General features: G+C 34.6%; 1 protein-coding gene across 2 annotated transcripts; it reads right to left on the bottom strand.

Annotated features, from left to right (window-relative positions):
• Window positions 1-929: 929 nt before the first annotated feature.
• Window positions 930-6,941, bottom strand: KLRD1 (killer cell lectin like receptor D1). Of its 2 annotated transcripts, none has more exons than XM_026502452.4 (6): window positions 6,685-6,941; window positions 5,074-5,166; window positions 4,866-4,928; window positions 3,237-3,388; window positions 2,258-2,361; window positions 930-1,390 (listed from the first exon to the last, which is right to left on the bottom strand). In XM_026502452.4, exons 1-6 carry the CDS (start codon window positions 6,689-6,691, stop codon window positions 1,270-1,272), a joined length of 540 nt encoding a protein of 179 aa, XP_026358237.1. In that variant the 5' UTR covers window positions 6,692-6,941; the 3' UTR covers window positions 930-1,269. The 2 variants fall into 2 exon arrangements, with proteins under 2 accessions (XP_026358237.1, XP_057175016.1); XM_057319033.1 differs by lacking the exon at window positions 6,685-6,941 and adding an exon at window positions 5,637-6,502.
• Window positions 6,942-11,505: the final 4,564 nt, after the last annotated feature.

Below are 11,505 nucleotides of genomic sequence, written 5' to 3'. Positions count from 1 at the left end.
GGGGCGGCTGGCTGGCACAGTGGTTAAGCGTCTGCCTTCGGCTCAGGGCGTGATCCCGGCATTATGGGATTGAGCCCCACATCAGGCTCCTCTGATATGAGCCTGCTTCTTCCTCTTCCACTCCTCCTGCTTGTGTTCCCTCCCTCGCTGGCTGTCTCTGTCGAATAAATAAATAAAATATTTAAAAAAAAAAAAAAGAACTAACATACACAGGCATTTTTCTCTGCCAAGCTCTTTATTAAAAATCAGTTTGAGGCTCTTAATTATTATAATTTAACTGAACTAGAAACAAAATAAAGTCAATATAAATTTTTAAAGATGTATATGCAATAGTTTTTAAAAAGGGAATTGGATTTTGATATCTGTGAGATTAGGAAAACCCCATCCAGGTCGCAGACATTAGACCTTATTATGTTCCGACCCCTTCTCTGACACACTCAGAACCCCCTCAGTTAAATGGGTTGCTCCCTCCCCGACATTAAAAGGGAATTGTTCAGTATTTCACACATAACTTTTAGGAAAAAGGCTTGGGTTGATTAGAGATTAAGATCTTTAATTTACATCTCAGTGACTTTTTACCAATGGATAAGCGTAAGGCAAGAAAGATGCGTAGAGTAAAAAAATAAGTATTGCAAATTTATGCGATCAGTCTTGGATTCCACTTACCCTTGCAAAAATCTAAAAGTAAACACACGGGAACCACCTATTTGGACAAAGATTCATAATTACTGTATAGAACTCAAGAACATCAAGAGATGAACATAAATATGTTCCCCTCTAAAGTCTGATGATACACATGAGGAAGCTGTCATATGACACTTTAAGCTCTAAGTTAAAACATATAGAAAGAACTAAGTTCAAGAAAAGTAAAATGACTATGGGACTTCCCAATTTACTACGCCTTACAAAGAACTGAAATAACACTGATATAGATCCTTTGATGCAAATTATTTTATTTGAATTTCTGCAAAGAAAATTTACAAGAATATGTGCATAAAAATATATTAAATTTAATATTGAACATACACATTAAATCACACTAGTCCTGAAATTCTTTACCTTGATGCATTGTTATTGCAGATATAGGTGCAAACATTTCACCAATTTTAAGACACGTGATTTCAAATATACGAAAATTGTACCATAAGACCTAATTTGAAACATTCTACAGATTCCAGAAGTAGATAATTAGCAATAATACAAGAGGTAAAGTCATGTTCTTAGTACTACTGAATCTTCTACTGCCCACCCGTTCACTCCAAGAAACAGCTAAATAAGCTTTCGTTCACATATGAAACGATACTTCTCTTCACAGGGTTCATCCAAAACACTTCGGCCTGAGCTATACATTACACATTTCTCCTTCCTTAATCCTTGAACTAACGGCAATCTGTAATGAAAAATAAAACATGAACATATGAGAAAAGGAAAGGAGAATATTCAGAGATAGTGTTTTTTATTAAATGTTAGAATTTTTTAAAGCACTTTTAATGAGATTTTAACATATTTTTATTCAAGAGCCATGCTTTCACAATTTCAGAGCACAGTTTACAAAAACTCAGTTATGGCCAAGAATTTTATGTTTTTGCTGTTATTATTCATGGTTTTGATATATGGTGTACTTCTACTTTGTTTACAGAGGTACTGGATAATCTAGTCTGGGAAAACAAATCCAAGCATAAGATCCGTCACTGTCTGATCCTGCACATCCAATGTTTATGAATAAAAATGAGAACCAAAGATTACAAATATACAGAAAATAAGCTCAGAATATTTGAAACATGGGACTATGCTGAAAATAACAGGCTCAAGAAGAGTGAAGAAAATAATGACTATGCTATTTTCCCTGGACAGCATCTGTGAAGGTAAACATCTACACGTGCATGTAAGCATTCAAGTGCTTATACAAGGCAAAAAAAAAAAAAAAAAAAAAGGTCAAAAGTTGTTTTACGGTCTCAAGCACACGAACTTCATGTCACGTGAGCATAAATTTGGATGATCTAGAGGCAGCTGAAATTGTTAGCTCTCCTCTCTTTTCACGCCGTAGAGAGTTTATCCTAGCTACAGTGCTCCCAGAAGTTACAGTCTCTGGTGAGATCTACAGACAAACTCATAAAGAACTAAAAAGACCTGAAAGAAAGAAAGAAAGAAAGAAAGAAAGAAAGAAAGAAAGAAAGAAAGAAAGAAAGAAAGAAAGAAAGATAGAAAGAAAGAAAAAAGAAAGGAACTAAGAGGACCTTGACTGCCAGAAACTTACAGATCTTGGGAGACAGTGGAGCCATCTTCCCACAACCAGGCACTACGTTCTTTATGGTAAGAGAGTCCAATCCAGTAATAATATGTACTGGAGATCGCAAAATGCTGATTGGAAACAGAGACAAACATATTAATCAAATCTGAGTCCATTCTGGGAATAATGTATTTTTAAGAAAGTGTCAGCATCAAAACTAGCTTTTTAATCACATGAACTGAAATCATTTTTAATGTCCAGTTAGAAGGTATAGTCATATGCCTCATATTTTCTTCTTTATTGAAAGTATAGTCACATGCCTCACATTTCTTCCTTATGTATTTATTCACTAATTTCCACAAATATTCATTTATGATATATAAATAAATCCCACAAAATATCACTTCTTAAAGGAATAAAAAACAGAAGGAAGAGTTTTCATGGAACACCTCCTTTAAAGAATATTACAATCAAATTTGATCCCACATCAACAGTATCTTGAGGATAAATTTTATAGCTCTAGTCTACTTAACTTATACTCAGGATAGGTTCTTCATGCAGCTAAAGAAATTTTTCACTTTTTCTTAAGGTGGGTAATTTTTCGATCATACTCTCCATACTTATCGCACATTATATCCCAGAATGATGACAAAAGATATATAAGTACAAAAGAAATTATAAATTCAATGAACAAACTATAAATTACGAAGTTTTATTAGTCTTTGAATAAAAATAATGGCCTATTATTCATTCTTTGAATTCTTCCCAAAACATTCTTTGTACTTTATCTGGAATGTAACTTGATTTTTATTCCTATAATATAAACCTTAGAGAAATTTCATGTAGGTTATATAATGATTGTTTCAAGATATGACAAACTAGTAAGTCATTAGTTCAAATAACAACCACCCATTTACTATAATTAAAGACAAATCAAAATATTCAGCTTAAAGAGCATATTTTCCTAGGTCAAAGAAAATGTAGGAAACCAGAATTAAATACATGCCAATTTCTCTCCATTTTGAATCTGCAATAGACTGGAATTCTGAGAAGCACAGAAATCACGACTTTCTTTCCAGGTTTTTAATTCACCAGAAAAGAAGTAGCAGTTGCATTGGTCCCCAATCCACTTTTCTGGGCAAGAACAACAGCTAGAGCCTAAGAAAAAAAAACAAAACATGACTATGACATTCAATTATTTCTATGCTATTTACTCATTCAAAAATCATTTGTTATTTCTTCACTATTTTCCACAAATATTCTTTGAGAATCTCCTACTCATACCATAGTTCAGGGGCTATTAATGTGAACTAGTAAGACACAATATGCCTGCTAATAGAGATTATATCCGAGATATAGAGTCAGAGCTATAAAATTTCCAATCATGTATCAATTATATATAATGATGATTTTGGTAAGTATACACAGGAATAAGTCAGTATGTTAAAATATGGGGTAGCGGAGTGTTAATTGGAGGGTGGCTAAAGAAACATTTTTAGGAAGTAACCCCAAATCAAGCTCTGTTGTGCAAATAGGAGTAAACTAGAGATATTTAAAGGAAAATATTTTAGCATATTTCGTGAGTCAGAAAAGAATAGCACGAATTGGAGGATTCCAATGTTTGGATATTTTATTTTCAAAATAGAGATAAAACAATTAGCTTGAAGTCTAATACGACAGTTAACCAGTGATAGCGTCGTGAACATTTACTATCCTCGGTGATAAAAGTCAAGACACAGGGTAGGCACTCAAATCTTTGTCAAGTGAATGGTTCTGAAGTGTAGGGTGGAATGGTCATTACAGGAGCTGGAGAGTGGGGTAAATGGAGAGATGTTGGTCAAAGGGGACGAACTTCCAGTTAGAAGGTGAATAAGTTCTGGGGCTCTAGTGCACAGAGTTATTATTATAGTTAGCAATACTGTATTATATACCCACGAGTGCTAAAAAAGTAGATGTTGAATGCTTTCAGCGTAAAAAAAGAAATGGTCATTATGTGACATGATAGAGGTATTAGCTAATGTTATGGTGGTAATCGTATTGCAACATAAAAGTGTATCAAATCAGCTTGTTGATTACTTTAAACTTATACAACATTACATGTCAATAATATCTCAACAGGGATGGATAAAAATGCTAAGGAAAAAAGATAGATAAATATGATCACAGAAGATGGTGAGACAATTTGGAGACCATTTGGAAAAAAATACCTTAAAAATTGAACTTTGAGCTGGCTTTCACTGGATAAGTAGGGTTAAAAACTACAGAAATCTGTGCACTATATTCTGAGTCGTGCAAGAAGCAGAAGCACAGGTAAAGAGATATAAAAGTATGGGCTATGAGCAAACCAGCAAGTAATTAGGATTAACCGTAGTATTTACCGTAACTTATTTTTGACTTGTTACTTAAACCTGAGCACTCATATAGGAAAAAAATGTCATTTCAGGCTAATATTTTCCTTATTACTTAAATATGTAAATGATGTATGTTCAATGTAATTTAAAGCTTTTTACATTAGAAAATAATGAAACATGACTCTCCTACAATTAGTAGGTAAACTCGTATCACTAAGTATACTATTCCACATGTCTATTTCATCCTCTACCAACACTAAGGTTTTCCAAAATATGGAACCTACCTTTCTGGAGTTCTGTGACTGCATCTGGAGACAATGTTGGCTGAATACTTTGTTTAGAATATACTGTAAAAAATGATTTAAAATTTCCTTCATTAGATACAAGCTTATGAAATAATAAAATATTACACATTAGTAAAATGAAACATTTATTACTGAATGGTTTCACCACAGTTATGGTCTTTATACGAACTTGCCTAGAAAAACTTACAATTTTGCAACAAAATTCCCATAGTAGCCATCAACAAAAGGCATGTTACTCCTAAGATCCCAGAAATCAAATTCCATGGAGTGGTCTGAGAAGCTGTAGTGAAACAGAGAGGCAGTAATGATTTAAAAAACAAAGGCAGCGCAAATAATGAATCATGAAACACTACATCAAAAACTAAGGATATACTGTATGGTAACTAACATAACATAATGAAAAATTATTATTAAAAAAATGTAAACTATAATACTGCTGCTTATGTGTGATTGCCTAAATAAAAAGACCTAGTATACCTAAATGAAAATGAAAAAAAAACAAAAACAAAAACAAACAAACAAAAACCAAAGCAGGAGCTGAAGTTCTGAAAAGCAACACGATGAGAGAGAATCTAAAACGTTCTTTAGTTTGATAACCCAATCATCTTGCCAATGAAAACTGGAAAATGAAAATATTCCCATCAGAACTCACCCCAATACCCAAATTTTTATATAGTAGAATTTATTCATTAGTGAAATTATCTGTAAGTTTTCTCCTTTACCTGTCCTGTCCCAGTCAAGTGGACTTACCATTTATTTCTTAATTCTGCAAAGAAGCTTAGGGATCCAGAGTAGGAAGACATCAGCAGGCATCAAGTTGTGTGTTATGAGCTTACGTAACAGGTATTTACTTTTACTTTCTCAACAAGAATCACAAGATAATATGATTCCCATTGAGTAGATAAGAAGACTTAAGGTCCGTTAATAATATTATTTTCTCCAGGTATTAAAGCTAGTAAGTATCCAAGTCAGAAATCAAATGAACGTTTGTCTAGGCCCAGAGTCTTTTACTTAGCATCTTCTATCTTTGCCACAATAGTACTCGGAAATGTGCCCTTCTGTTCATCTCAGTGCCTTCTCTACTTAAGTAATATCCGGTTGCTTGTAGCTTTGTAGAGGGTTTTTTTTTTTATATACGGAAGAGAAGACGTAAGAGCGCTCCGGACCTGGTGTGATGTATGGGAAATAGCTTGGGGACCTGGATTCATTTCACAGTACATTAAATTATGATATATAAGCCACCATTTTTTACAAGAACATTATGTTTTCTCATACCAAAAATTACTGCTTTATTGGCATTTACCCTAAAACTATTTCACGTTAGGAGATTTGGCATTAACATTAACACTCCCAAAAGGTCACTAACAGACAGTCCAATGTGTCAAATTATTAATCTAGGTGATTTGGGGTGTCACAACACAAATGGTAAATTTTTAAAAAACCCTTGTATGCATTGTTTCTAATATTTGGCATTCTCTATTTACTTCAGGGCTAGCTAATATTATGTTGTTCATAATTTAACCTGGTAAATTCAGTTTGCATTCAGAGTTTAGAGCTTGTCCCTGTCAGAAGCCACTCGTTAAATCTGCTGGAAAAGCTTCACAAAATCATTTCTAAGTTACAGATAAAGAATTAAAAAAAAAAAAAAGAATCAGAAGTGGAAAGCGTTAAGGCATGGAAAGCCTAAAATTGCCCATTTTTTCCCCTAAAAGCACTGCCTTGAAATGAGCCATATCCCTGAGATACCTTTTCTGGTTCTTTTCATTTTTTTAAATTTTGTGGCCCGGGCCTCACATACCTTTCATGAGAAATGTTCCGGTGTCGATGTCGGCAGGGCACAGCGCGTACTTAATCAAGAAGAATGGTGGTGTGTTGGTTCACAGAGCTGAGCTGGAGGCTAAACAATCCAAAAGTCGCGCATGAAGAAACTTAAAAGAAAAAAGAGAAAAATTACTTATTTGAACAATGTTCTTGAATCTTCTATTGGTGAATGCATATTATGAGCAAGAAGCAGTAAAGTCACTAGCTTCTAAAATGTTCCAGGAACCACAACACAGGAAATTACCACAGTATGTGTGTAATACAAACCCTTTGACTATCATAAAAAAAAAAAGAAAGGGATTTTTTTTTTTAATACGTGAGTATCAAAGTCACCTTTAAAAATCATTTGGAAACGGAAATTTTATGGTTTTCAACCTTTGAGTTTACTGGGAATCTGGGTAGATTCGGTATCCTGTTAAATTGTTATCCTGATTCCTTTGTTTTCTTGTCTCAAATTTCACACCCTGAAGCTCTACCTTGAGGGCAGTTCTACAAAACTGCCTTGGTGTTACCTGAGGTTAAACTCAAAAAAAGACTTCAGAAGAGCGCTAGAACTACCTGACACTAAGATTATGAGAGAAAGCGGAGCCATCCTCCCAAAACCAAGGACTAAGTGAATGTCTGACCTGAGATGGTAGCGAGTTCAGAAAGCCCTGCTTAGAAAGAAACACAGTGGAACATGTAAAATAAATACAGTCCCTGCAGCCCCAATTACCCAAGGAGTCATAGATTTACTTTTGCCTATGCAAATCTGGGCACATTGCATTTTAGGTAAAGTAAATGAATGCCATCAGACTCCTCTATTTAACCTCATGTTCCAACATGATTTTCTCTTATAATAAGTAACTAATCACATGACTCATTTCTCTCCCTCTTCCTCTCCCTCTCTCTCTGCCCATTCACTTATGGTTATAAATAACCGCCAAACTGTGCTCATGTTAGGAGACATCAGAACATAAACGTCTTAAGCAACACTTGCTAAGGAATTAGATGCCCCATCTTGGGACATTTGAATTCAAAGAATCTTTGTGAATAAAGCACTTACGTATGTCTTATCGTTTCTAGAGTCAGCAAAAGTTTCAAATGCAGCCATAGCAAGAACTTTTTTTCTTAAAAGGTTGGACTAGTTTTTATATTCGTACCTCTAATATGGCTCCACATCTTATTTCAGAGACGCGAAAAAGCCCCATTATTTTAAAACAAATGGTAGAAATGAGTTAAAATTGTTATGACTCAAAAAAAGTTTAATTGGTTGTTGAATAAAACAATGGATAAGAATGAAATTCTACTCTTTTTTATTTTTTTATTTTATTTTTTTTTAAAGATTTTATTTATTTATTCAACAGAGATAGAGACAGCCAGCGACAGAGGGAACACAAGCAGGGGGAGTGGGAGAGGAAGAAGCAGGCTCCTAGCGGAGGAGCCTGACGTGGGGCTCGATCCCATAACGCCGGGATCACGCCCTGAGCCGAAGGCAGACGCTTAACCACTGTGCCACCCAGGCGCCCCGAAATTCTACTCTTTTTTAAAGCCACATGTTAGAATTATGATTACCTAGTTTATCTCCAGTCACCTAAAGTATAAAACATAAACCTAATCACTTTATTTAAATGAAACATCACCTGGTAAGAACATTGAATATGTATTTTTATTCATAATTAAAACAATTTATTTTCATAGAAACACAGGTGTCTGCTTCTTAATATTTAATAATGGTCTATTTTTATTCATTGTAAATTTTCATAAGAGCTTCTTAACCTTTTCCCAGAAACCTGAATTTTATGCTATTCATGTCATTTGGTAAGGCACCTTATGCCAGTTTTATAACGACTCTTTTAGGGTACAAATAATTTGTTCAAAAGTTCATTCAATATCTAACAATCAAATCAAAAATATTTGGCTTAATCTTGAAATATTTTTCAGTGTCATGCAAAGGAAAATGTGTGACGCTCAGTTTGAGAAAATATTGATTCATCTCTACTCTCTAACTGAAACACACTAAAATCCTGGCAATCACAGAAGACCCCAGCTCTCTCTCATTTGTGCTTCATTACAAGGGAGGTAGCCCTTGAATCTCCTCCCAATCCACTCTGGAACAGAACAGAGAAACAGAGGAGGGAGAGACAACTTCAGAAAGAAACAAAGAAAGGATTCATATTAAAATTGAAATTTGAGCATGAACTTGTAGGATAAGTTGAACTTAGAAATACAGACCTGTGATTACTGTAAAGTGAGAAATACATAACAGACATGCCTCAAACCAAAACCTAAATAAGATGGAAAAAAATTCAACACACATATTTTCTTCCCATCTTTTTAAATAAAATATACATATTGAAAAGTAATAAAAGCAAAAATTCTAATGAATTATCAGAGGCAATACCTGCAACTATCTATTTCTTTCTATCAAGAGATAGAACATTTCCAATACCCCCAAGATCTTTCCTCACTTAAACTGATAGTTACTACTCTCTTTCTCCTTCCAGATATCACCACCATCTTGACTCCAAAATATCTTGACCTCAAATGCAAACCATAGTTTAGTTTTGCCCATTTTTGAAATTTACAGAACTAGAACAATATAACATAAACTCTTCTGTGTCTAGCTTATTTTCCTCACATTCTTGAGAGGGTCATCTAAGGATCCCTCTCCATCTTGTCGACACTGACTAGGCCAGATGCAAATTACTGTGGCTAGTGGATGAGACACGCTGATTGCTTTGAATCAGTTGTGGTCCAATTTGGACACTGGAGTGGGGTCAACTTTACTCAAAAGGAATAGTAATGATCATCTAAAGGAAATCCGAAGCACTAGATCTGTAGAAAGATGAACTTTGGGAAATTTTTGGCTCCTTTCAATCATTTTTTTGTTTGTTTTTTTGTTTTATCTCCTTTATTCTTTTTCTTAAGAGAGGTCTTTATGAGCAAGTCTCCCTCCATCAACATGTAGAAGTTTATTCTGAAGCACAGGGAAGAGTGAACTTCTTCTTGTGCACCAATTACAATCAACTCAAGTCCAGGTTCATCAAGACACAATGTTATAAAGATGAGCAATGACTTCCATGAGCTTTTGTTTGAAAATATGTAGCACATCCACCATCTCTGAATTTATTATTATTATTTTTTAAGTAGGCTCCACACCCAGCATGGGGCCCACCACAGGGCTTGAACTCATGACCCTGAGATTAAGCCCTGGGCTGAGACCAAGAGTCAGGTGCTTAACCTACCGAGTCACCCAAGTGCCCCTAAATTTACTATTTCTGATGTCAAATGAATGTTTTATTAAAGAAGATAACAGAATTTGACTTGAGAGAGCAGACAGTGTAGCTGAGACATAAGAAAGCAAAATGAAGATAGCTAGTGCTAATACCAAGAGAATACATATACTGTCTTCTGTTAACCTCTTCTTTTTTTACTTTTTATGTCGCAATGCATATAGATTGACAAAGAATTGCAAAATTAATACAGTACAGGTAGTTCCCTGGTACCCTTCACTCAGTTTTCCTCAGGATAACATCTTACACAATTAGAGTATAATATCAAAGCCATAACATGGACAGTCATACAATCCATAAACTAGTCAGATTTCACCAGTTTTGTATGCACTTATTTGCTTGAGGTGTGTGTGTGTGTGTGTGTGTGTGTGTATAGTTTAATGCAGTTTTGTCTTGTGTATAAATTTGTGTAACCCATATAATCTCTGTTTTTATATTTTAGAAAGTAATTACCACCATTTATTTTGTTACTCTGAAGTTCAGTTGTTAAAGAAAAGACAAAGTAAATGACTGGAACTTTTCCTTTGTGTACCAATTTTCATTTTAATGAGTTGATTTAGTGGGGGAGAATTTTAACATTTATTGAGCACGTATCACATCCCTATTCTACTGTTTAATTGAATGTCTCATTAAGTGTATGAGTACACACTTACCAGTATTAGTACATTTAATCGTAGTGAAATACGTGGGCACTCTACTACTTCACTGATGTAGAAATTTATTAATACATCAGAAATTCTGTTTTATCCAATACTTTCTTTAATCACACAAGTAAACGTAACAATAGGGAATCATTTAAATTTTTCTTGTCCTAGAGTTAAAGATCCTGACATTACTTTAAATTGAGTAACCAGATACTTATTGGTGATTCACTTCCACCAATAGAACTTTCCTAAGAGTTGAGTAGGATTGTTCCTTACAGGGTCTTGCTCTGGCTTTCTCTAGGGAGTTGAGATGATCATTTTGTACCTCCATCAAGGGAGGAAATATTTGCCATTAGTAGAAATGCTGATTTTTCAGTTCTTATTCAACATATTGTTTTAATTTGATCTCTGATTTTTTACTCAATATCTGCGCAATTATATTATGGGTTTTAGATACTGCGTTGTTGTTTTGACAAGTAGGGTATCATTTTTACAGTTGTGATTTGAATGACAGTTACGAGTTCAATCATGGATACGAACCAAAGATGTTACACAAGAATGTTTCCCTTTTGTTGGTGGGAATGCAAGTTGGTACAGCCACTCTGGAAAACAGTGTGGAGGTCCCTTAAAAAGTTAAAAATTGAGCTACCCTATGACCCAGCCATTGCACTACTGGGTATTTACCCCAAAGATACAGACGTAGTGCGGAGAAGGGCCATATGCACCCCAATGTTCATAGCAGCAATGTCCACAATAGCTAAATCATGGAAGGAGCCGAGATGCCCTTCAACAGATGACTGGATTAAGAAGTTGTGGTCCATATATACAATGGAATATTACTCAGCTATCAGAAAGAACGAATTCTCAACATTTGCTGCA

Source organism: Ursus arctos, unplaced genomic scaffold (assembly GCF_023065955.2).
Source record: "Ursus arctos isolate Adak ecotype North America unplaced genomic scaffold, UrsArc2.0 scaffold_26, whole genome shotgun sequence".
NCBI lineage: Eukaryota > Metazoa > Chordata > Mammalia > Carnivora > Ursidae > Ursus > Ursus arctos.
Note: the sequence above shows the minus strand (reverse complement) of the source record. Positions and strands in the feature narration are given on the sequence as shown.

Bases quoted from the DNA above. Each gene is read 5' to 3' on its own strand.
- KLRD1 (XM_026502452.4), bottom strand. The intron at 4,929-5,073 runs GTAAGTTTTTCT...CATTTTTTACAG, and splicing joins GGGAATTTTGTTGCAAAATT to TATATTCTAAACAAAGTATT. The intron at 1,391-2,257 runs GTAAGTTTCTGG...TTTTCATTACAG, and splicing joins TCCACTGTCTCCCAAGATCT to ATTGCCGTTAGTTCAAGGAT.